The sequence below is a fragment of the Paramisgurnus dabryanus genome, chromosome 10 (genome assembly GCF_030506205.2).
Source record: "Paramisgurnus dabryanus chromosome 10, PD_genome_1.1, whole genome shotgun sequence".
NCBI classification, from domain to species: domain Eukaryota; kingdom Metazoa; phylum Chordata; class Actinopteri; order Cypriniformes; family Cobitidae; genus Paramisgurnus; species Paramisgurnus dabryanus.
This window is the reverse complement of record NC_133346.1, coordinates 21,948,279-21,975,477: the sequence shown is the minus strand read 5'-3', so window position 1 is coordinate 21,975,477 and position 27,199 is coordinate 21,948,279. Positions and strand designations below refer to the sequence as shown.

The 27,199-nt window shown below is 38.1% G+C and overlaps 1 protein-coding gene across 1 annotated transcript; it reads left to right on the top strand.

Annotated features, from left to right (window-relative positions):
• On the top strand, nt 1-27,039 carry LOC135779563 (integrin alpha-2-like). The gene is made up of 30 exons (XM_065290330.2): nt 1-91; nt 3,749-3,872; nt 4,088-4,191; nt 4,356-4,453; nt 5,214-5,328; nt 5,415-5,542; nt 5,626-5,774; nt 5,862-6,012; nt 13,612-13,765; nt 15,395-15,468; nt 15,583-15,721; nt 15,954-16,096; nt 18,758-18,901; nt 19,007-19,210; nt 19,369-19,499; nt 19,586-19,749; nt 19,893-20,041; nt 20,365-20,475; nt 21,238-21,320; nt 21,733-21,874; nt 21,986-22,072; nt 22,153-22,229; nt 22,319-22,402; nt 22,520-22,622; nt 22,828-22,938; nt 23,245-23,355; nt 23,435-23,548; nt 23,638-23,727; nt 25,492-25,608; nt 25,714-27,039. The coding sequence occupies exons 1-30, from the start codon at nt 55-57 to the stop codon at nt 25,774-25,776; spliced, it is 3,501 nt and encodes a 1,166-aa protein (XP_065146402.1). The 5' UTR covers nt 1-54; the 3' UTR covers nt 25,777-27,039.
• The last annotated feature ends 160 nt before the right edge of the window (nt 27,040-27,199 follow it).

The following is a 27,199-nucleotide window of genomic DNA, read 5'->3' as shown; positions in this document are numbered from 1 at the left end:
ATACTGTGAGACTGTGAGACTGCACACAGGTATCAGCTCTCTTATTAAGTAGCTATGGAAAAAACTGTCTGGATTCTACTGTTATTTCAGAGTGAGTACTTACATTGCTTTATTATTTAAGTAATTGTCAGTAAAGTAAAATTGCAGTAAATATTTACCTTAGGTTGTATAATTTTTTACCACAGCAGTCAAATTGAAAGCTGTATTGTGTGACAAAAAAATATTATACTATAAAATACTATTCACTACACTAACAGTCAGGGGCGCCGTTAAGGGGAGTGCAGAGTATGCCAGGCATATGGGCACATATGAGTACGCTTGGGGTAAAATATAAAATTGAGACACTTTTAAAAAACATTGTTTGAAAAAAACAATAAAACCATTACAGAAAATTCTATTGGTTTTATTGGGAATTTTATTGGTTCTAATGGAATATGGCCCAACTACAGTGTATTGTTTTTTTTGTTGGTCTCTTATGGTATGTATTGGTTCTATGTATTGGTTCTAATGGAATATGGCCCAAAACACACTACAATGGTTTGTGCGCCGTGCGCATGGTCAAAAAGGGTTGGTCCTATTTTTTTAATGAGTAATGGGAGTATTTTGGGCGTAACGTGCAATAAACCAATGAGAGTCTCAGCTCTCATCCCCTTCAAAAGCCAGTTGCGCTGCCGCTATGTCTAATCCCTATTTAGATGACGGACTTTGTAAACTGAAAAACTAAGCGGAGGAAGAAGATCCCCAGTTTACAATTAATGTTAAATAATTGTGTTGTTTTTCACTTGTATTAAAATTGTTTTTTTTTTATTAAAACCTTTAAAACACGTTTTCTTTTAGTCATGGACTTCCATGACTAAAAGAAAACGTGTTTTAAAGGTTTTAATAAAAAAATTAAAACCTAAAAATAAAAAAATATATAAAAAATAAAAATAAAAAAATCAGGCTTTTAATTGCTTTAAAAAATAATTTACAAGTATGTAAGAAAAGGTTTCTACTCTAAAAATACTTTATTTGTAACATACGAGAGATAAAGAATTTACAAACGGCTAAATCAGCACTTGGACAGCGTCATGAGTTTTTTTAAGCATTACTTAAAAATGTTTATCATCCCACCGTATCCACAGAGTCATCATATACAATAAATCTATGAGGTAGCATTTTAAAAAAAAAACATTTAAAAACAGATGCATTTGTTTAAAGCAAAGCATTTATTTATTTACCAAGCTACAGGTGAAGCAGCTCTTTGCACCTTCTAACGTCTCATAATTAGTCCTCATTTATGTTCAAGAGACTCAATAATAATCTTTTACATTCAATCCTTTGATCTTTCATATTTATAAGTGTTTTTGTGCTGCTGCTCATTCATGTGATAACAAACCCGCGTTGTCGTCCTGTTTATACGCGCATATTACTAATGCGCTCTTTAAATAACAAAAAACATATTGCGCCATTGACTTTAGACTTTAGACCAGGTTTTTGTTGGTCAATGGCGTAGTCTATTTTAGTTGCTTCAAAATAGCAACGCGCCAACAATGCGCCTGAACACACCTCGTTTTTAGACAAGAACGCCCATGGGCGCAAAAGGGGGCACAAATGCATTTGCTATTTCAACAACGTGGTGCTAAACGTGAAAATGATAATTGCGCAGGGTGGAAACTAGCCAAAGACATTTGCGTCGCGCATTGCGCCGGGTGTAAGATAAAGCCCGATCTGTGCGTCCTGTAGCGTTCTGCCATTTTCGGGATTATCTGCACGGTTTCTATGGCAATGACGTCACGTGACGTGACAGCATGACGTAACCGAAAAGCTACACAAATGCGATCAGGGCGGTCAGACTGAAATGGATTTCCGAAAATGCAATTTGAAAAATTGTTTTGGATGTAGCCTGAAACGGATTAGTGTGAACCAGGTCTAATACACCTCTTCCTGCATCGGCTGCCTGTGAGAGGCTTGATAGATCTAGAATTTTAAGTTAAATTCAAGGTTTTACAACTTTGAGTAGCATGTTGCATACTGAAATTAGGTAGTAGTCTTAAAGTTTGATAATTAAAAACAATTAAATACAAACAGTTGTAAAGCAGGATAAAACATTGTACAGTATATGGTTCATCGACTTTATGTTTTTAGAGATTAAAAGCTTAAACAAGAATCGCTAGTTTTCATTCTTCCTCTTACTTTTACTTTTTTAATACTCAAGTACAGTTTTAATGCGGTACTTTTTTACTTTTACTCAAGTATGATTCTGGCCAGATACTTTTACTTTTAATTGAGTAAAATTTACACTCAGTACTTGTACTTTCACTTGAGTAAATTTTGAGTACTTTTTACACCTCTGTCTAAGACGGACAATAACTTAATATGTGTAGCTAAAATATAATTTTCTGCAATTGTGGACTCTATATTAAATAAACATGAAATAGGATAATTGTCCAAACCATAGTAATTGAGTTAAATTGTAAATGACTACGAGCTGGTTTTAACGTGAAAGCGCATAATTTTTCAAAGTGAAAGTGATTCATTTTTATTCAGGTTTGCAACGGAGGTTTTGCCCAAAACAGTAAACTTAGTGCAGCTATAAAAACGCTAAATCAGATTGATTTCAACATGTAACCTATCAGAATATGTCTGTTTTATATTTATGTTTATGAGTATTGTTGTGTTTAAATATTGTTGTAGCCTAATGTTAATGTTTTGTTTCAATTTAATTTGATTATTTAGACTGTAATTTATAAGCCATATTGGGCGTTGTAATAGATTGAAGGCTAATATGACGGTAGAAATGGAGTGGGTAATAAGACATAATTTTAAAATTTAATTTAAGTTTTGTTTGCTTCCATAAATGAATTTCATTTAATATAATTTGTCTCTTAATTTTAATCAACGTTTTATTAATAAGTGTTGTGAATATTAAAGAAAAAGAATATTAAAAAGAACACCATGCATCTCATTGCGTAACAATACAAATATATAACTACTGCAATATGCAACCGAATGCCAAAACAGGCAGAATTATAGCTGTTGTTGGATGTGCAAAATCATATTATGGAGTGGCCTATATCACTTGCTTTTCAAAAAACAGCCTTCAGTGCACACTGCACAAAAAATTAAATTTGCATGCCCATCAGCAAGTACATTTGATTGCAGCGTGCTTTTGACTTTTAAAAATCAACGTCATATTTAAAACTTTAGCCGATTGTGCATTTTGTAATTTCTGTGTCACATGGCGAAGGACGTGCGCAGGCAAGTCACACACTTTTAAAAATCAACTTTATATTACTTTTTAATACTTTTGCCGGCCACGCTTTTTTTGTCTGGAGCGGAGGGCGTGTGGGGGAACACATACCACACGCACAGAGAACAGCGACATAAAGAGAATATATAAGTTGGTGTTCTTACAAATTGACGAATACATTTTTAAATGGACTATAAGATCATCAATATGAACTACACAACATTTTAAACTATACAATGTAGTCCCTTAGTAGCCTTATTTTTCTATGTAATTGCACAAAATTTATGCTGAATTTATTTATTTAAAAATTGTCAAAACTAGGCTGGCGGCACAATTCCACACCCCCCAGTTTGAGAACCACTGACATAAGCAATGTAAAGGTCATAGGTTCGATCCCAGGGAACAAATACAGTATACTGACAAAGAAATGTATAGATGCAGTGTAAGTTGCTTTAGGTAAAATGCATACGTGTCAATATAATTGTGAAACCTAAAAATGTATTACTTTGTCCATAGGTTTGTACATTGCTCAAACTCAGGGTTTTAATGTGGGGACTTCTGATGCAAAAATATTCACAGGTCCTAGTGGTGTAGAGTTTGGATACACTGTACAACAGTTCAGTAATAGTCGAGGAAAATGGTAAGATACGCATTCACACCACAAACCATAACCTCGATAGTGTGTTACAATGTGTTTATGATCAGATTAATAGATATGAAACCTTATCAGCTTATCATATTAATGACAATTTCCTGTCTGGTATCAAGAAATAATGAATTTATTATAAATCTTTTCATCTCTTGACTATAATCTATCCATCACTATCACATTTCTTTGTTCTTGGTGACCCTCAGGCTGCTGGTTGGATCTCCATGGAGTGGATACCCTAAAAACAAAAAAGGAGACATCTACAAGTGTAACATCAGTAGTAACAGCTGTCAGAAGCTAAACTTTAATAGTAAATATCTCGTTTGTATTCTAGTAGTGCTTTTGTATTTGCTAAGGACTTGAAGTATCATCTTCACATTATAGCATATCAATGCATCATGGTACCTTTAAAAGGGTTATTAAAAGTATTAATGTTATTTGGTTGACATTTATATCATATTTATCTCTTTGCAGACTCTGTCAACATAACTGGTGTGGAGAATATAAACATCAACATGAGTCTGGGTCTGACCCTCACTTCAATAACTAAGTCTAAAGGAAATGCATTCATGGTGAGATAAGGAAAAGTGCTTATTTCGCTTAGCAACTATATAATGTCATGATATGAGTTCGACCATACTGGTCAAGTCGTGGTGTGAAAACCACAACTGCATTCACACAATGTGCACAAAGGAAACAAAGCAGATGAGCTATAATAATAAGCTATGTGTGTTCGAATACCAGCTACACACTTGTTGTCTTAACCACTTGACATAGCGTGCATGTGACAGAAAGAAAGTAAGTGAACATATTTATAAAATGCTGTGTAGTTGATCATTTCTTAAAAGTGTGTGATTAATAAAAATGTACACATGCATGTACGCCTCACTTTCAGAAGCAAAATTTATAAACGCAAATGATCTTGAAATTGTGCCCAGCTGAACAGTGGCAGATCTCCATCTTTAAACGACGCCTAATTAATATCATTGACATTTACAGAGTACCTGTCAATGTTTAAATCCTTTTAGAACAGCTAAAATGGCTTCCAAAAACCTCAAGCATACGTCAAGCATAAAGGAACGAGCCCAACCCATTGGGTTGTAAGTAAACTGATGCTGGGTTATTTCAAATATACCATTTTCTAGGTTAATTTAACCCAATAGCTGGGTTTGTCTCCTTCTAAACCAATGTTGGGTTGAAAACAACTCAGCACTGAAATAGTTAAGAATGTTCAATTTTATTGTGAATCCTAATCTTAATCAAGTGACTTTAAGTTGCAGATTACTTTTCAATGTATAGAATAAATAAACAGATGTTATGTGTGTTTTTCAGACATGTGGTCCTCTGTGGGCCCAGAACTGCAGTAGTCAATACTTTTATCCAGGAATCTGTGTTAAAGTGAGCTCAAATTTTTCACTTCAGTCGGCCTTCGCCCCAGCCATTCAGAGTATGAACACACTTCCAACAGCTTTTTTTATTGTGAGAAACAATGTAAAAGTTTGTTTTTTGTAACTGTTATCATTTCTCATTCAGCATGTGGTGGTCCAATGGATGTTGCCATTGTTTTGGATGGATCAAACAGTATTCACCCCTGGCCTGAAGTTGTAAAGTTTCTCGTAAACCTTTTGAACAATCTTACTATCGGACCAGATCAAACTCGAGTGAGTGCTGTAATTCTGATTCATTGTGAAATAGCTATTTTTCAAAACTTAAGTTTTTTTATATACGGTTTGATTGTTTTTAGGTCAGTATTATGCAGTATTCAGTGGATGTGACTTCACACTACAAATTTAGCTCTGACCAAAGCAAAGAAAAAGTTCTTTCAACTGCAAAGGGTCTTAAACAGAAAACTGGGGAAAGCACCAACACTTTTGCCGCAATTGACACTATCAGGTACACTATCTCTATTCAAAGTTAAAAAGCAGCTTTACTTTATTTTACTCAAGCTTTTATTCACTGTTAAAAGCATTTGTGTTTTAGAAAAGAGGCATTTCTCCCTGAAAACGGTGGCCGCCCAGGTGCCACTAAAGTGATGGTAGTGGTCACTGATGGAGAGTCTTACGATGGTCATTTAGCTCAAGAGGTTATTGACAAGTGTAATAAAGATGGCATCATTCGCTTTGGCATTGCTGTAAGTAAATGTAAACATAAAAATTAGCAATATAATGTTTTAGCATTTATAATCTTTGTTAATATCAATACAATTGTTCATGTTATTTTATTGTGCATTAACTAAAAAATTTGACCCATGGTTGGGTCAAATATGAATAAACCTAACGTTTGGGTTATAAATAACCCAATACTGGGTTGTTGTTACCCATCAAAGGATTAAAACAGTGCAGTATTTTTGTTATAACAGTTACAGCTTGTGTTCCATTTCAGTCGGTCACTACGACGTCACGTCGTGCCCGACGAATTGGGAACTCGCTTAGAGAGACCAATCTACTTCGAGTAAATACTAAAACGCCAATGAACTTGGCATTGAGGTATTTGCATAATGCCGGCGCCGCCCAGCCAGGTGCGTATATAAGCCGCAGGTGCAAATAGGGAAATTAGCTATTTTCGCTCCGAAAGCCGGCAGATCGACTGCTATCGAGAAGCACGCTTATCTGCTCGGGAAGACGCTGCTGGTTCGTAGTTGATTGAGGATTCCCATCCAGCACAATTGCAGTGGAAGCTCGCGGATCTTCACCTCTTTTTTTCTCAATTTGAGCTTGAGTCTGAGTGTGTGCGTTGCCTCTTCCTGCGCGCTTTCATCAACTCAGCACAGCTAAAAGAGTGTTTTTCCTCTAAAAGAGCAGCACGGGTGGAATTTGTGTCTTTTTAAAGACAGCCATTCTCTCGTGTTACGGCGGAGTGCGTCTTTTTAAAGACGTCACTTCGTCCGTGCAGTTCCGGATGCGGCAAATGTATGGGTTCAAAGATGGTCACAAATCTCCGTCTCCCGTGTTGGTCATTCAGCACGCTGAGGCTGCGTTTGTGGAGGGTTCATGTTCTCACTGCGAGAGCATGCCCTCGCGGATATTGCGGAGATGGGTTACGTTCCTCCGGCAACGCCCCGCCCCTTCGGTTGCGGATCTCGGTTAAAGGTGCCATGGGAACAATTTTTGGAAACATTTTCTCTGCATCACACTACTTAATCCAGGGACATACTGGGATGAATTCAGCCCGGGACTTTAAGATGGAGATGCCTTTTACGCGAGTGCCCTTGGTGTACGAGCAGGATTTTTTTGAAGTTATTTTAATTCTAATTGTGTTTTTATGGTATAAAGAGAATTGGATTATGCTGAAGACCTTAAAGAAACTTTAGGATAACACCTGCCTCCTCAGGTTGTATAAGCAAGTAACCACTGCACTGAACACTAGTGTTGAAGTCCAGACTGAGACAGACCGAGACAAAACCAAGACTTTAATAAATCAACTTAACCATTTATTCTGAACTGTCTTCCCATGGCTTGCCATCCACTTTACACAATTGCAGGTGTTTTTAGTAATAAAATTAATAAACTGTCATTGGGAGAAACTTAAACAATGCCAACATCATATGCCAAACATGAATAAACTGCATAAAATTTATGATAAAAAATTAATTTGTGATATGCACTGCAGAAAATGATTTTCAAGAAAAAATGTTCTTAGTATTTTTGTCTTGTTTTCAGTAAAAATATCTAAAAATTCTTAAATTAAGATGTTTTTTCTTGATGAGCAAAACTACCCAAGAAAATAAGTCTAGTTTTTAGAGCAAAAATATCACATTTAAGTGATTTTGTGCATAAAACAAGCAAAAACATCTGCCAATGGGGTAAAAAAAAATCTTGAACCTTTTTCTTAAACACTAAATTCAAGAAAAATTCAGATTTTTTTGCTTGTTTTAGGCACAAAATCACTTAAATGTGATAATTAGACTTATTTTCTTGGGTCGTTTTGTTCATCAAGAAAAAGCATCTTAATTTAAGAAATTTTAAGTATTTTTACTGGAAACAAGACAAAAATACTAAGAATTTTTTTCTTGAAAATAATTTTTTGCAGTGTGCCATCAGTTGTGGTCTTGACCGGTCTTGAAATGAAAGCCCCTGAGAGAGAGCGGTGTTCGCATTCTGGCTTACCTTGACGATTGGCTTATAATGGCGCATTCTCGGCTTAAGCGCATTCGAGTCTTAACGCTTTCGGCATCTCGCCCGTTTAGCCCTGCGTTCCAGTTCGTTTTTTTATGAACTTCCCTCGCTAACTTCCCTCAGTCTCGTTCACTCGGATGTACGTCATTGCTTACGTTGTACGAGTGCCCACTACTGCTAGAACACTTGAAGTGGGTTCAAATGGATCGCCCTAAGCCCTTGATCACATGGAAAGTGGAGACCGCCCCCTCCATGTGCAAAGCGCGAGTTGCTGAAGTGACGTCACAATCGTGTTGGATTGTGGGATATGAAGCTGCATGAAGTGTACATATGAAGCAGACTCGCTCCCTCGGTCAAAATCGAGGGAGCGAGGGTCTGTCCATACAAACTTCCCTCGTCCACTTGACGAAGTGGAACGCACTTCAAAATGGCGACAGGGATTCCCCCGAGGGGAAGTGCTTAGGGAAGTTTGCGAGTGTGTGTCTAAAACTGGAGTGGAACGCACCCTAGGTCTTCGGGTCAACTGGGAAAAGAGCAAACTCTGCCCCGTGCAGAGGATCTCTTTTCTCGGTATGGAACTGGACTCGATCGATTATCGGCACGTTTAACAGAAGCGCGGTCCCACTGAAACAATTTCAGAAGCTCCTGGGGCATATGGTTGCAGCCATGGCTGTGACACCGCTTGGGCTGCTCCATATGAGACCGCTTCAGCGTTGGCTTCACGATCGAGTCCTGAGGAGAGCGTGGCGCACCGGCATGCACTGTGTAACCATTACACCTGCGTGTGGTCTCAATTTCACCCCGTGGTCAGACAGACAGGTCTCCTGGCATGCTGTAACACACAGATGCCCCCAGCGCGAGGTGAGCAGCCAAGTACGACGGGCTTGCAGTCTCAGGGGTGTGGATAGCACCCCAACTGCCGAGAGCTGTGGGCTGTATATCTGGGACTCGTATGCTATGGAAGCTGCGAGGGAAGGATGTATTAGTTCGCACCGACAACATTGCAACTGTTGCGTATATGAACCGTCAAGGCGTCAGTTGGAGTCAGAAGCATCTGAGGTCCCTTCGTGCCATTCACATCCCCAGGTTGCTCAACACAGCAGCAGACGCGCTCTCACGAGCAGCGCCCCCCGGCAAATGGCGACTCCACCCCCAGACGGTTCAGCTGATTTGGTAACGTTTCGGTCGAGTGCAGATAGATCTGTTTGCATCCCGGGTCACAACCCATTGTCACCTGTTTTATTCACTAACCGAGGGCAACCTCGGCATGGACACGTTGGCACACAGCTGGCCGCAGGGCATGTGCAAATATGTGTTTCCTCCAGTGAGCTTAATCGCACAGACACTGTGCAAGGTCAGGCAGGACGAGGAGAGCCTTCTACTGGTCCCGCCTTACTGGACGACCAGGAATTAGTTCCCAGAACTGATGCTCCTCGCGTCAGCCCCTCCCTGGCGGATTCCCCTGATGAAGGACCTTCTTTCTCAAGGAGGGGGCACATTATGGAACCGCGCCCCGACATGTGGGATCTCCATGTATGGTTGCTGAGCATGCGGAAGGTTTAGGTGATTTATCGCAAGCAGTATCCAACACTATCGCTGCAGTGCGAGCACCGTCTACTAGACACGGGTACGCACTTAAATGGAACAGGAAGACCCCCGAGAATGCCCTATTAATGGCGTGCTTACATACATTCAACACCCGATAGATGGTAGGTTGTCACCCTCCACCGTTAAAGTTGACGTCGCCGCTATATCTGCACATCGCTTTAATAGCAGATCAGCTGGCCAGCACAATCTAGTTTTTAGATTTTTAAGAGGCGCATGAAGGCTGCATCCTTCGCGCCCTCCCTCAATCCCTCTATGGGACCTGTCCATGGTGCTGAAAGCCCTTCAGGGACCCCCGTTCGAGCCTCTGCAGTCTGTGAGTCTGAAGTTTTTATCAATAAAAACTCTGACCCTACTCGCATTGGCCTCCGTTAAGAGGGTAGGTGACCTCCATGCATTCTCCATCGACGAATCGTGCCTTCAGTTTGGTCCTGCTGTCTCGAGCGTAACTCTCAGACCCAGACCAGGCTACGTGCCCAAAGTTCCCACCACTCCTTTCAGAGATCAGGTGGTGAGCTTGCAAGTGCTGCCCCTGGAAGAGGCAGACCCAACCATGGCTTTATTATGTCCTGTACGCGCGTTGCGCCTTCTCGTGGATCTCACACAAAGCCTCAGGACCTCAGACCAGCTCTTTGTCTGTTACGGTGGTCAGCAGAGAGGGAAAGCTGTCACTAAGCTGAGGATGTCTCATTGGATTGTGGACACCATCGCCCTTGCTTATAATCTGGAGGGCACCCCATGCCCACTTAAAGGTGCAATTTGTAAAATATTTGCAGTAAAATGTCCAAAAACCACTAGGCCAGTGTTATATATTTTGTCCAGCTGATTACTATCAATATCTGTAATGTTTTCAACTACTTGTAAATCGTGAGAAAATTTCCATTCAAAACATTGACATGGGGCAGTGCAGTCTCCTGTCAATGACGTTAATATCCATGTGACCCTTTGTCACCGCCTTTACTGACGTAAAAACGACATCACAACAGTGGTCGAGTTCGAAAAAATAAAATGGCGGCCAAGGAAGCGACTGGAGCACAAATTTAATGTAAATAAACGTATATTTTCACTTTTTACACATTTTAATTGCATTTCTAGCGAGAAATTACTAGTATTGTAGTTTTCAAATATGTGATTAGTTATCACAAAGGCGCTCCCTGTTTATATTTCAAACACGCTGCCTTTGTTTGAAGTGTGTCTGAAAACCTTTCTCTGAGCTGCGTTCATGCCTCCGAAGTCATGGCCTCATTAGGCAGCGAGGCAACAAGTCACTGCCTTGAGTTTTCGGACGCAGCGAGCCAGTGTCGTGGACAAATGCGGAACCATGCGTCGGGCTACGCGCTTGCTGGATTACTTTTTACCGTCTGCCGATCGTTGTGTCAGCAAAGACAGCGTACGGGCCAACCAAACGACCCAAGAAGAGTTTGGAACAAAACGAGAGAGGATCAATTTGTTGTTGCATTATCTGGATGGAGAGGGCTTCACGCGACAACATTTAACTAGACTGAGATTCTGATCCTGCTTGTGTTTTACGCGATGGGTGAGTTGTTTTGATTCGTAACCCTTCAAAAAACGTATGCTATTATATTGATCACAACATTAGTGTGTAGATTGTAATCAGCGCGTCTTCCCGCGGACAATATGCACATCAAAAGGTATTGTACAGCAATATAAATGGTCATTTTAAGACACTTCAAAATAAGATTTGTACTGTCAATACATTATGTGAAAAATCATTGTAGATTGTAAGTTGAAAACTTAATTCCGTGCTGTGTTAACCATCGAATTTGGACTAATACTGTAACATCTATGACTAATAATTTCATTTTGAACATCTCATATAAACTTACATAATGAAATAAACGATGTCATCAAACGCATTTATAAGACTTGATTACCTCATCCATCAACGTGATTTCTCGTTCGCGTCTGATTGATGGCCATCAGCAGTTGAGTTAAAGACTACAGATCCCATATTTCCACGCTGCTTCAGAGCATCATTAAACAACATCATTGTTATTGATTTGATCTGGCGCCATCTAGCGGCGCATAAATACAAATTGCATCTTTAATTTGAGAGCACATTCCACTAGAAGTGTTGCCTCATCTTGGGCTCTTGCTCGTGGTTCATCGCTAACAGACATCTGCAGAGCTGCTGGTTGGGCGACACCTAACACGTTCATTAGGTTTTACAGTGTTCGTGTCGACCCGGTTTCCTCTCGTGTTCTATAATAATAATAATAATAATTCCTTACATTTATATAGCGCTTTTTCTCAGTACTCAAAGCGCTTTACATATGAACGGGGAATCTCCTCAACCACCACCAATGTGCAGAATCCACCTGGATGATGCGACGGCAGCCATATTGCGCCAGAATGCCCACCACACACCAGCTTATTAGTGGAGAGGAGACAGAGTGATATAGCCAATTAGTATGAGGGATGATTAGTAGGCCAATGGGCAAGTTTGGCCAGGATGCCGGGGCACACCCCTACTCTTTTTCGAAGGACATCCTGGGATTTTTAATGACCACCGAGAGTCAGGACCTCAGTTTAACATCTCATCCGAAGGACGGTGCTTTTTTTGATAGTATAGTGTCCCCATCACTATACTGGGGTGTTAGGACCCACACAGGGTGAGCACCCCCTGCTGGTCTCACTAACACCACTACCAGCAGCAACCTGATTTTTCCCAAGTGGTCTCCCATCCAAGTACTGACCAGGCTCAGTCCTGCTTAACTTCAGTGGGCAAGCTGTCTTGGGCTACAGGATGATGTGGCTTCTGGCAATACGTTCTCACCTCACCTGGGGGATCACTGAGCACCGGCTCGCGAACCTATGTGTTTGCCTCGGGCCTCCACATTGCGTCCCCATGGGTTCCTTTGTGAGTATTTTTCCGTGGGGTTAATCCTACCAGCCCACGTTTCCCTCAGCAGAGCCCTGCTTTGCTTACACAGTCACGGCTGTTTACATCAACCACGGTTGTCTATTCTCCACAATTTACCCCTCACGGGGCGGTGGCTTCCGCAGCGTTCCTATTCTGCTCAGATAGGGCGCTTCCCAGTCGCTGGCACTACTGTGGGGTAAAGAGACAGGTAGTGTCCAGCCTTCTGCCTTAATCCTTTTCTCCATCTCCTTAAGTGGAACCGGAGGGCTTTATGCAGACACTGGAAGAGGTCAGCTCCAGTGGCGTTTTGGTAGGGATTCCCAATTCGTCGGTCACGACGTGACGTCATAGTGACCGACTGAAAGGGAACGTATCGTTACGGATGTAACCCTCGTTCCCTGAAGGAAGGGAACGGATACGTCACGTCCCGTCGCCACAGGTGCTGCTCCATGCTGTTTACGGCCGGACTCTGATTCCCTGCTTTCTCAGCGAAAAGAAGCTAATTTCCCTATTTGCACCTGCGGCTTATATATGCACCAGGCGGGGCGGCGCCGGCATTATGCAAATGCCTCAATGCCAAGTTCATTGGCGTTTTAGTAGTTACTCGAAGTAGCGAGTTCCCAATTCGTCTGTCACCACGTGACGTCTCCGTTCCCTTCCTTCAGGGAACGAGGGTTACATCAGTAACAGAGACGCTTTTAAGAATGTATTTGTAAATCCTGAAATTAACTTTAAGATTCATAAATGATGTAGGCTACACTACAAATGTTAGGTCCATGGTTTGGTCAAAAAGGAACAAACTTAGCTGTTGGGTTAAATTAACCGAGAAAATTTTTAAATTTAAATTTAAAACAACTCAGCATAGGTTCAACGTGTTGGGTTGACCAAACAATTGGTTGAAAATAACCATTTTTTTTTAAATAACATTTTTTTGAATACAAATACAGTACAACCTTACTGTTAATTTTTTTGGACTATTATTCAAGTACTGTAAATTTATTAGGCGTATTAAAATAATTCTTATGACAAAAATGATAAAAAGTGTTCAAGTAATTTGTTAGCAGCATCTGATAACATGCTTTTTTTCAAATAAGGTACTTATATTTTCTTCTATGAATTCCCACAGATTCTCAAAGACACTGCAGATTTACCAAAACTCATCCAGGAAATTGAACTAATTGCAAGCATCCCTACAGAAAACTACATGTTCAATGTTTCATCAGAGGAAGCTCTTAACAAAATTGCAGGAACTCTTGGGGAAAGAATATTTAACCTTGAAGGTAAACATTTACATTGTAACCCAGAATGCAATAGGACAGAATCTCTGTGTCTGAAATAGCATACAGAACTGAGACAGTGCGTACTGAATTACATGAAGTACCTTCTTATACACTATTAAAACAGTACCTAAATGATCGTTGCTTTATTATGTAATAACAACAATAGAAGATATAATTTACACAGGTGTTGTTAAACAAGTAATTTTTAACTTTTAATGTGTCAGATCCTCAGAGACCACGTCTCATGAAATAGAAAAGTGTCCATCCAACGGATAATAATAAATCTTGGCTAAAGCAGGATACAGTACCATCCGGATTTTTCTCTAAAACTGTTTTATACTGAATACTGAGGTTTCGAACAATGTTATGCATACTGATTTTTGTCACTTACAGTATGGCTGGGTTGTAGCCAAAGCGCAGTAACTACGCATTTGGTCAAAATTCAGTTAAGATTTGAAATGGGCTTTGTGAGATCTGTTGTGTCTTGTGACAAAGTGTCCTGTTTCAATTGTGTCCCATTCTGTTCTGTGTGCAATTGTTTAGTTGAATAACTTGCCTCTCCAGATGAAATGTGTGTTCTTTGGCATGGATTTTGTGAAATAATTTTATTAATAAATGCCACGTATAGTCCACTGCGACTTATATATGTTATTTCGTCTGACTGACGCATTTTTGATTGGTGCGACTTATAGTCTGAAAAATAAGGTAATTCAAGCTTTAAAAACTTTTAAAGAGCACCTATCCTTCTATTCACAATTTTACATTTCCTTTGGTGTGTATTAGTGGTCGGTACATGTTAATGATATGCAAAAGGTACATACCCCAAAGGAAACAATGATGCAAGTTATTGTTACCAACATAAATCTCACAGTCTGTAAATTAACTCCAGTCAGCATTGCATTTTGAGCAAATCTTTCAAACATGGTAAGGAGCGATCAGGCCAATCACAACATACAGATTAGCCGGCCAATCAGGGACACAGAGCTTTTCAAATTGATGAGTTTTGTACAAAATCAAAGCATTTGCGGGAGGCAGGATATCTGGAAGTACAAAAATGTACGGTACACTGTAAAAAATAAAAGTACAAAGCTGTCACTGGGGCAGTACCCTTAAAAAAGGGTACTGCCCCATATGTAGCATTTATGTACAAATATGTACCTTTGAAGTACTAATATGCACTCTTTGGGTACAAAGGTGTACCTTTTTAAAAGGGTACTGTCCAAGTGACAACTTTTGTACCTTTATTTCTGAGAGTGTTTATGAAAAATAATGTGTTTTTAACCATAATCCACGCAAAAACATTTTATTACAGCACATCGTATTACATTGTAATACAGTTACATTGTTTTTTAGCAATGAAATGTGCTCTTTAATTACTTTGACTTCAGTAAAACTAATTAAGTAATAGATTTTTATTATAATTAAGTATTCATTTAAATATAATCATATCAGTCTATATCAGTATATATCAGTATATCAGTATTCATTTAAATTAATATAAAATGTAGTGTGGTGAAAAGTACGCTATTATGCTTTATAATGTAGTGAAGTAAAAAAAATAAACATTCAAAATGTACTTGATTTGGGTTTTATCAAATACGTTTAATATTTCTGTCTCCTTTATTTAAGGGACCAGCCAAGGAGAAAGATTTAAAATGGAAATGTCCCAAGTTGGATTCAGTGCACACCAGACCAATAAGAAGGTGCCAAAAACTGCCCAATCTAGTATTGTATCTAAAAAACCATTCACAATTTCAAACAAATTCCTTTAGTAAAGTCAAATGTGCATACACCTGAATGAATGTCATGCGTTACAGAATGTGATCATGCTGGGTGCTGTTGGTGCGTATGGCTGGAGTGGAACCGTTGTCCATCAGATTGGTCAGGAATCACAGATTTTTTCAAAAAATGCTTTTGAGGAAACCCTGGACGATAGAAACCACAGTTCATTACTCGGTGAGCAGCAGTATACTTAAAATTGGATTGTTAAAAGTTAATTTAATCTGCAAGGTCATGCATCTTTATATAGCAATTTATAGGTTAATTTAAGGATCCAGTCAAAAGCATGTTTTTAACACCTTGCTTTTCCAGCTGAGCCATAGAAACACTGCTACCTTTCCAAAACCCACAAAAAGATGTGCTTCTTAGGTTATCTCTTTTGGATTTCTTTTCTCTGTTGTCTGTCCAGGATACTCTGTCAGCACTTTAATTGACGGCTCTTCAGAGTTTTATGTGGCTGGTGCTCCTCGTGCCGTTCATAGAGGACAAGTTGTAGTTTACACCATCAAAGAGAAACAACCCTTCATTGTAGATTCACAAAGAGGAGATCAGGTACGATTCCCCAAAACATTACGGACCTCAACAAATCACAGTTTATCTTTCAAAGCAAGAAGTTGGACTGCATAAAGACAGCACAGAAATAACACATAACCTTTCAGTTTGTGTCATAGCTGTCAACTATGTTTCTTCCTGCTGCTCGTATTAGGTGATATTTAAGGGAGGGGCCTCATTCTAAGTCAAATTTTATTGGACAAAAATGTTGACATTCCTATAAGTGCAGGAGGAGTCATCAGTATTTTTGGTGTGTGTTTTTTTTTGCACAAGAAAGGCTGTAAAGTTTATGGCCCAGTTTCACAGACCAGGCTTAGCTTAACTCATTCCCTTCCAGCAATTTTTGTGATTTTCAAACAAGTTTCACATATGCCTTCCTGGAAAAGTTTCTTCTAAAAATATATATAAACATACAAATATATTAAATGAAAGAGCAGACCCTCTGCTTTCAAACAAACAATAAACAAACAAACGGAACAGGAAAAAAGTTTCATCCTATACAGTGGCAGCCGGTGACTTCTGTTTTCGAGGGCGCAAGATGCGAAGTTCATCAAAACATTTATGTAGCACATCATGTTTGTGGTTCGTCATTTCAAAATGTGTGTTCGGGGTGTCGAGTGAACCTGTGTGCATCACGTGTTTTGTGTAATAAGTGCCTAAGGGTTTATGATAAAAAAGACGCTTGCGTTTGCCAGATACTGGTATAATCTCATGCGTAATCAGAGTTTAGTGTTAAGGGAGTGTCTGGCGTGTATTTTGTGAACGTCAGCATCTCTTTTATCATAAATGGTTTTGACGCATGTGCAGCAGGCACTTATTTTGACAAAACACTTGATGCACATGGTTCACCTGACACTCCAAACACATATTTTGAATTTGCGCCCCTCGAATGAGCAGTCACCAGCCGCCAATGATCCTATTTTTTTTCTCTGCTTATAAACTCTTAAATATGGGTATTTTTCTTAAACAATTTAACATTTTAGCAAAAAGCTGAAATAATTGCATTTTTGTGAAAGAATTTGTTAGAGATCAGATTCAGAATGATTATCAAAACAGTTTAAAATTAGTAAAAAAAATAATAAATTGGCCCATCTAGTGGATAATACGTAGTATTACAGACCTCATCAGGAGCACTTTTTTATGCAAATATTTTCTCTTAATTGACAAGATAACTTGTCAATGGGGGGGAGTTAAGCCTGGACTTTGCCTTAGTTAAAGGATATTTAAGTCACTTTTATAAAAATGCCTTAGAAAAAGCAGTACTGGTGTGCACCTTAAGTCCAAAAGAATGATTTTTAGTCACAGACCAAAATTTGAGGTGTCTTAACTGGAACATATACTCACCTAAAGGATTACTAGGAACACCATACTAATAATATGTTTGACCCCCTTTCGCCTTCAAAACTGGCTTAATTCTATGTTGCATCGATTCAACAAGGTGATGAAAGAATTCTTTCAAAATGTTGGCCCATATTGATAGTATAGCATCTTGCAGATGATGGAGATTTGTGGGATGCACACCCAGGGCACGAAGCTCCCGTTCCACCACATCCCAAAGATGCTTTATTGGGTTGAGATCTGGTGACTGTGGGGGCCATTTTTTAGTACAGTGAACTCATTGTCATGTTCAAGAAACCAATTTGAAATGATTCGAGCTTTGTGACATGGTGCATTATCCTGCTGGAAGTAGCCATCAGAGGATAGATACATGGTAGTCATAAAGGGATGGACATGGTCAGAAACAATGCTTAGGTAGGCCATGGCATTTAAACGATAACCAATTGGAACTAAGGGGCCTAAAGTGTGCCAAGGAAACACCCCACACACCATTACACCACCACCAGCCTTTACAGTGGTAAGAAGGCATGATGGATCCATGTTCTCATTCTGTTTAGGCAAAATTCTGACTCTACCATCTGAATGTCTCAACAGAAATCAGGTTCTTTTTCCTATTTGTAGTGGAAATGATTGATACCCAGTGGGGTCTTTTGCTGTTGTAGCCCATCTGCCTTAAGGTTGTGAGTGTTGTGGTTTCACAAATGCTTTGCTGCATACCTCGGTTGTAACGAGTGGTTATTTCAGTCAAAGTTGCTCTTCTATCAGCTTGAATCAGTCGGCCCATTCTCCTCTGACCTCTAGCATCAACAAGGCATTTTCGCCCACAGGACTGCCGCATACTGGATGTTTTTTCCTTTTCACACCATTCTTTGTAAACCCTACAAATGGTTGTGTGTGAAAATCCCAGTAACTGAGCAGATTGTGAAATACTCAGACCGGCCCGTCTGGCACCAACAACCATGCCACGCTCAAAATTGCTTAAGTCACCTTTCTTTCCCATTCTGACATTCAGTTTGGAGTTCAGGTGATTGTCTTGACCAGGACCACACCCCTAAATGCATTGAAGCAACTGCCATGTGATTGGTTGAGTAGATAATTGCATTAATGAGAAATTGAACAGGTCTTCCTAATAATCCTTTAGGTGAGTGTTGTTTTTAAATATGGTCCAGTTAAGACACCTCAAACATTAATTTTAGTCTGGGACTAGCCTTAAGCCTTCTGTGAAACCAGGCATAAATGCTTAAAAAGCTCCTTTTTTAGTTCCATTTTAGTTCATTGACTTCTCTGATCTGAGTTTTGTAATGTGGTGTTTATGGTTTGTAGATTGGGTCTTATTTCGGCAGCGTCCTCTGTCCTGTTGATGTGGATGCTGACGGTGTGACTGATGTTCTGCTGGTTGGAGCTCCAATGTACATGAATGACGAGAAGTTTGAAACAGGCAGAGTTTATCTCTTCTCCATTAATAAGGTGATATAAATACACTGTCCATATACTAATAACTCCATAGCTTTATAAATAATCTTATTTCAGCATAAAGCATTCAACTGAATTTTTTCTTCATGTACTTCATAGGGCACCTTAGGCAAACAGGGCACCTTAGAGGGTTCCTCCCCACTGGAGAACGCTAGGTTTGGAATGGCCATCACCTCAGTACGGGATCTTAACTTGGATGGCTTTAGTGATGTGGTGGTTGGAGCTCCACTGGAGGACAACGGCCAAGGTGCCATTTACATCTACTATGGAGATCGAAAAACCATCAGGAAGCAGAGCTCACAGGTAGAATGGACTGTTGAGTGGTAGGGTGCTGGATAAACTGGTTCTACTGGCATGGTGCTGGTTAAAGGAATAATTCAAATATATTTCATTAAAATTATGTTTATGAAGACCAGTAACAAGCTGTAATGTACCAAATGCTTCAACTTTATGTTATTCAGAAAATACTTGGATCAAAGCTAGACCAAACGCTTCGACTCTTTGGACGTTCTTTGGATAGCCGTGAAGATATGAACGGTGATTCAATCCCTGATATTTCAGTTGGAGGATTTGAGAAAGTTGTGCAGCTCTGGTGAGAGTCTTTATGTGTAGTTACAGATCTAATATAATGTATGAATCCCTAAAATTGCAATGGTGATGATGTATTTCTGATCACAGGTCAAAGGGAGTGGCATCTGTCACCACAACGGCCTCCTTTAACCCTGACAAGATCAACATTATGAAAAAACCCTGCCTGATTGGTGGAAGAATGGTGTCCTGTTTTACTGCTAAAGTTTGTTTCAGGTCAACATTCAGACCTAAAACATTACCGGGTCCAGTAGGTAAGTCTGCCATTGGCTAAGGATTACTTGATTAACGCTGATCAAACTGATCATCTCTAAAGTTTTATAACTATTAATGATTTTTTAAAGTTTACACTTTGTTACTGATTTCCAATCTTAAATACCTCTGTCAATATTCATAGATATCAAATACAACTTGACCCTGGATGCTGACCTAGAATCATCTAGAGCCATCTCAAGAGCTCAGTTTGAAAACTCAGAGCGTGGCATCCAGAAAGCTGTCAGTGTTTCTAATACAGAAACGTGTTTTTATCATAAAGTCAATGTACAGGTTAGCCTATCCATCTACAGTATCTATCTATCTGTCTATCTGTCTGTCTGTCTGTGTTGTAGTCGAGTCCAACTAGAGTCAGAGTCAGGACCAAGACCAGAGATCAAGTGTTTTGTACAGTTTATATATATATATACATATACAGTGGGGTGAAAAAGTGTTGGCCCCGTCCTGATTTTAATTTTTTATTTATTTTTGCATGTTTGTCACACATTAATGTTTCAGATCATGAAACAAATTTAAATATTAATCCAAGATAACATAATAATTATATAAAATGTATAAATGTACTATTTCACATAGTTGTCTACATTTGTCCACAGGAGACTCCTGATTTTGTGAATGCAATCGCTTTGCGGTTAGACATCAGTCCACAGAATCCAGATATCGGCCCTGCCCTGGATGCATTTCACCCTAAAGCATGGGAGTTTTTTGTAAGATTTTCTCAAAACATTATTTCATTTCATTTAGGGGGACAGGATTTATCTTAATCCCAGACTAAAATGTGTGTTTGAGCTGCTTTCATTTAAAATAACCATGCACTTACATTTCTTAACATACTGTATATCAGTGCTATTGTTTTTCTCGAGATGCACATTATTGTTTGTTTGTAAAAACTAGTTAAATGTACCTATAGTCACATAATTTTGTGAGTGTTTTCCGTAACCCTGACATGTTTCTCCGCCTTTTTGCATGAATATGTCACGCATTTTTGTTTACGTGTCACTGTCACGTATTTGTTACTCAACTGTTTTGTCCTATTTTCTTACCATTATTGCTTCGGTTTAGGGTTAGATTTACATAAAATGACATCCTTACCCAAACCCAACTCTAACCCTAATGCCAAGCAACAATAGTTTAAAAATCATAAAATATAAAAAAAGAATTAATGAAAGAAAGGTTGAAACCAATACTTTAAGTGACATCCTAATGCAAACACCAAATCTAACCCTAAACCGAAGCGTCAATGGTTTGAAAATAGGACAAATAAGTGAAGAAACAAATATGTGAAATACGTGACATGTTCAAGCAAAAAAGGTGGAAAAACGTGTCAGTGTCACGGAAAAGTACAAAATTTTGTGATACAGGGTTGAATATAACTAAGGCATGGTCCTGGATTGATCTAAACCCTGTCCAGGAAACTGCCCTATGAAGTTAATAAACTTTGATAAAAATGTTTTTATATCTTCACTCAGATCCCTTTTGTAAAGGACTGTGGCTCTGATGAGAAATGTACTTGTGACTTGAAGCTGTCTGTAAAAGTTGTCAACTTACCAAGGTAACCCTGAATAATATTATACTGTATGATTTAAAGTCTTAGTATCTTTAAACACAACATAAAGGCATATTTCAATGCATTACAATCATCATCATCAATGTGCTTTTAATCCTGTGGAAACCATAGTTTTAGAAACCAAGTTTTTATTGACTATACTGCATAATATAAGTTATAATATACAGGCAGCATACTTATATTACATTTTTTATAGAGTTATAGTATAGTTGATGGCATCCTTTTTTTGTGAACTATCCCTTTAAGAGTTGAGGTCCAAAAAAATAAAAATGATGTATTATTATTAGGGTTAGCTGTTATTAAAGAACCATTACCCTAAAATTTTGACTAAGCCCAAAGTCTTGGGTGTCATTTATTTTCTTATCAGGTTTAAAGACCTGCTTATTTTGTTTTGCAGCTCATCCTCACTGTTAGTGAACTCTGAAAGAAGAAGACTCTCCTTTTCTGTGACAATAATGAACAGTAAAGAAAATGCTTACAATACAAGAGTATCAGCAAACTTCTCCGCTAACCTCTTCTACGCGTCCTTCACACCACCCGTATGTGCATCACATATATTAAAACTTAATATATATAGTACATAACTTTACATTTGCACTGGTTTCTTTACAAGAAATTGTATTTGTGAATCATCTCGCTTGTGTTTATAGAGTGACAACGCTGAAGTAAAATGTACTTCAAAAGCAAAGTCACTCGACTGCCAAGTTGGTTACCCAGCTCTCACAACTGGCCAAACAGTAAGAGATGTGTGCATGTGTATTCCCTGTATATGTAGGGAAGATTTTGAATGTCTTTTTAATATATATATATTTCTTAGGTATCATTTGAGATCAGCTTTGACTTTAACCTGAATCAGCTGCAGAAAAACTCCATTGTGGACTTTGAAGTCCAAAGGTAAACATAATCATTCGTTTCATTGCATTACTGCTTTTAATTTTGTGATTTACTTTGTGAATAATAATTTGAATCAAATTATTTTCCAGTGACAGTGAGGAGGAAGTGACATCAGATAACAAAGTTTCTGTCATCACCCCGATCCAGTATGACTCTGAAATCCTTCTCACCAGGTCAGGGGTAAAAAAAATCAAGCTTCACCACTCATAACAGCTTAGCCACCCTCCAGCGACCACCAATATGTTATTAAATTTAGTCAGAATTACCTTTTTTTTTTCTTTCTTTTAAAGGGACATGAACTTGGATTTTTGTTTGGTTGGGGCAGAAGATCAAGTCAAAAATACAGTCTCAGGCTTTGATGACATCGGCCCAGAATTTAACTTAGTATTACAAGTAAGTAAACTCTAAAATTTATATTTACATGTAAGATAAATGCAAAATTGATGGGACTGGTAAGAAAGCTGAGGTTGTAACAGAATTTCTTTTTAAATAAATGTGATGATGATGCAATATTGGACCCACTGGTGGGTCCTTCAAACATTGCTTGCACTGAGACCCATATCGTACTGTAGCATTAAGCAGGGTTTTTTTTCTGTAGGTTTCAACAGGAATGTTTCCCATCAATCAGGCTGAATTGACTGTATCACTGCCCACCAGCACCAACGCTGGAAATCCTTTATTATATGTGACCTCAGTGAAAACTGCACCTGTAAGTATGACAGCTGTAGCTCAGTTACTATAGTGGTTATAACAAACACTTTGTATACAAACTGTTTTAATGCAATAATGCTGCATGATGTCATGTACAGTACCTGTAGCTATAAAGATCTTATATTAATGGTGATGCTACACTGATGGACGCCATTTTCATGTCTGCTACATTTACATTTACACATTTGGCTGACGCTTCAATCCAAAGCGAATTACAGTGTGTTCCCTGGGTTTGATCCAATGACCTTTTGCAATGCTAACGCAACGATCTACCAATGAGTCTCTTCGTGTATCTGCTGTGCAGGTTGGAAATGTGCAGTGTTACGCCAGCAGTCTGGTTGACCCATTGAAGATCAGTGAGAAAAAGCACACTGTCAGCTTTACTAAAGAGAGCTTTAGAGGAACAAAAGAACTGGTTCGTCTGTGTGAATGTATTTATATATAATTATAAATAATATCATGGACATCAGTAGATAACAGTTGTTTATTTCCAGAATTGTCAGGCTGTAAAATGTGAACCCATTACTTGCCGTCTCAAAGACCTGGAGATAAAGAGCAACTACTTTGTTAACATCACCGTCAGGCTGTGGAATGGCACATTTGCTTTTGTAAGCATAGTTTTAGATCTGTCTACCCTTTCTTTTATCTATTGTTACAAATCAGATCTGCTTCTATGTGTATGTATTTTATTTTCTAGGCGGATTTTCAGACGGTTTCATTGGCTGGAGACGCTGTGATCGAAACATCTCAGCCTGATCTCATAGTCATCACCCATAATAAACAGCAGGTTTGTTACATGATCCTCTTAATCTGCAGATATAATCTGTGCTGGTTTGATGCTGGCGGATCAGCATAGCCATCATTAGCAAAACTTCGCTAGAAAATTTGTCTGTCTTATACTGTGTTTGAGACAAAGTTGGAATAGGGCATATCCCATTTTATCCCAGTTCCAAAATATTATGCACACAACATTTTTTTTTCAAATACTGTCAGTTAGTTTACACATTTTTTTTTACCCTCAACAGTTATATGACAGGGTGGATGGTATTATATTTAAATGAAATAAAAATGTTAAAATATACTTTAATACTTTGCAAAATATGCTGTTCCAAACTATTAAGCAAGTTGTAGTTCTCCTACAATATGGGTATGAAAAAAGATCTTTCTAAAGACATAAAAGTATGCACTATCTTAAAGGATTAGTCCATTTTCTATAACATTCCATGATTTTTCTCATTTTAATGGACTTCAATGGACCCCAACACTTAACAGTTTTAATGCAGTCTAAAATTGCTGTTTCAAAGGACTCTAAACGGTCCCAAACAAGGCATAGAGGTCTTATCTAGCGAAATGATTGTCATTTTTGACAAGAAAAATAAAAAATATGCACTTTTTAAGAAATAAAGGTATTACCACCATCATCCTCTGACCTCAGTCCTATTAAGAGCCTGTGAAGCATCATTATATGAAAGATCTGTGAGGTGGACTATAATTCGAAACATCAACTTATAGATGCAATACTAGCATCTGCAAGTGAAATAAAGACAAAAGCTATACTTGTATACTTACTAATTTAATGAGTGGGAGAGTTAAGGTGCTGTTAAAGATAGGCTCATATATTATTATGTAACTTGTGTTAATACATTATTTATTTATATAATTTGTGCAGTTATGGAATGCCATAATAGCTAATACAAATGCAGTACATCTCTACAAAACATGTATTTATTGATTTATTTATTCTGCTACTATATATTATTACAATAATGCGATTATAGTACAGAATATATACGACATAATCTGCTTAGTTAAGGTTTATAATAGTAATGTGTTTGAGTGTACTTTTGTTATGTTTTAAATGAAAAAGAAAATACTTTAAAAAGTAAACAAATAATTTCATAAGCTCATGTCTCCACCTAGTGCGTAAGAAGCGATGTAGTAATATTTTCATAAAACAAAAACAATACCCAATACATGGAGTAGTTTATTATGTTTATTATGGTTTGTTCAAATAACTCACAATGTGTTGAATGAGAAAGCTACTGCTGTGTCAGACCTCGTGAAGCTTGATGTGTCGTCATAAACAAGTCCATTAAAAATTGCCGTTTAAAAAACCTCACACCAGAGGGACAGTTTTTAACCATCTCCTGAAAAGGTAAAAACACTAAGTCTTGGTTAAATCCATGTACAAACTCTCGACTGACTTTCCCATTGTAAAGATACTGGTACAGTGTATGTCTCTGTGCTTTTATATTTGCTCATCGAAGACTCGTCACCTCCGATCATTAACACGAAATGATTGAATATATCTTCATATATCAAGCCACTTCTTCATTTCATCCTCACACTGCTTCATGGCAGGAGTAGTAAATATTAACTGTTTAAATCATGTTTTATGCGTGCTCCCACTGCACTGTTTTCTACCAGCTGCTATTGAACCGGAAGTCTCGGACCGAAAAGGAAATACGTCACATCATTTACTTCCGCGTTTGAGAAAAAGGTGGATAACATCAAAGTACTGTATATGTTTCATCTAATCTTTCTGTCGCAGATAAGAATTACAGTCAGTAAAGAAGGAGCCAGTGGTGACATTCCTATTGGTATTATCATAGGCAGCGTCATTGGAGGGCTTCTCCTTCTTGCCCTAGTTACCGTGATTTTATGGAAGGTAATGTATTTTTATTACCGGTAGCTATATTTTCATGGCTGTATTTTTATCTTACGAAGAAGATTGGTTTGGTAAAAAATTTATATTATATTGCTTTCTTCCCAGCTTGGCTTCTTCAAGAGGAAGAAAATGCCAGAGACGACTGAACAGGACCAGACAGAAGAATAATGAGACAGAAGAATAATGATTGTGTGATAACACAGCATAAATAAGACGGACATACTCCAGTATGTGGATACTGGAAAACTTGACCCCTGGCCCCCTTTGAAGCTACTGAAAGCATTTTTTTTTTCTACTATGAACTGCATGTTCTTGTACACATGAACTGATATGGTACATTGAGGTTTCCTCAGTATAACTACAGTAAAATAAATGATTTTGTTCTGAATAATATTGTATTTCAAAACATCTTGCAATTTTTTTTGCAGATTTAGTTTTGCATTTGTCCTTAGTTGACAGTATCAGGATGAACAGATAAGTCTGTGCATGCAGTAGTGTGACACAGGGGTGGAGCAAGATGGGGATCTTTTAAGTCATTTTGCCAGAGGGATGTGCCGAGCGAGCCTTTTGAAGCAGTGATGCTTCTACAGCCAAACTGGTTTAAAGCTTCAAAGCTTTTGTCACCGTACTCCACATCGCCATCTGGTGGTCAATAAAAAATCATACACAACCAGCATCATCCAGATGTTTTGTAAGGTCACATAATTTCAAGACACATAGCAGTAAATTTCGTGTCATTTTATTGACATCAAAGTTTGCTGTTGGCTATTCTTAATTTGTAATATTATTCAATTAGGCCTGCACTATGGATTAAAAAATGGTTAAAAGTAAAAAAGTAATGCATACGTATGGAAGTGTTTGTGTTCCTGATGAAGGATCCTACCATAGATGCTCAGGTGCAGAATGTTTTTATTATTGTGTTTTTTAGTTTATGCATAATCATTTATTTACATAATCATTTTAGAATCATTAGTTATCCACATAATTGTTTATTTGATTATTCAATATTATTTTATCATTATCAATTTCATTATTATCATTACATTATTGTTTATTCATTAATTTATGCATTATGTTTATTCATTTATTCATTCATTATTATATTTCTATATTTTATTCATTCATTCATTATATTTCTGTTTCATATGTCTTATTTATTTCATTGTTGTTCAGTCTTATAGTTGTCTCACATTTGTGAAGTTTCATGAGCTGTCCTGTCTATCTGTAAACAGAGATAGATAAAGAGAATGTTTATGGAAGCTCAAGGTTTGTGGAATGTTGCTATATAGTTTTGGGATAACAGAGCATGTTGAATTCATGCTGGTTAGACGAGGGTTGAACAAGGTTTGAACATTGAGACATTTGTAAGCTGTCCATCAATAAAACTCTGTTCTATTTTATCATCTAAACCTTCATCTCATGGCCTGTTTGTGCTCTCCTCTAGCACCGATTGATCCACCTCTTAACTGGCAGATGCCTGTTAAACAAGTAAATTTATATTATCTGACGTGATTTTTTATTTTGTCCATCATTAACTGGATTTTTCTTAAAATTGACTTTGCTGACTCTATCAACTTTAAACCCATGTAGC

Coding starts and splice junctions, on each gene's coding strand:
- LOC135779563 (XM_065290330.2), top strand. CDS start 55: ATGGAAAAAACTGTCTGGATTCTACTGTTATTTCAGA. Junction 13,766..15,394: donor AAGAATATTTAACCTTGAAG/GTAAACATTTAC, acceptor CCTTTATTTAAG/GGACCAGCCAAGGAGAAAGA. Junction 23,356..23,434: donor TTAGAGGAACAAAAGAACTG/GTTCGTCTGTGT, acceptor GTTTATTTCCAG/AATTGTCAGGCTGTAAAATG.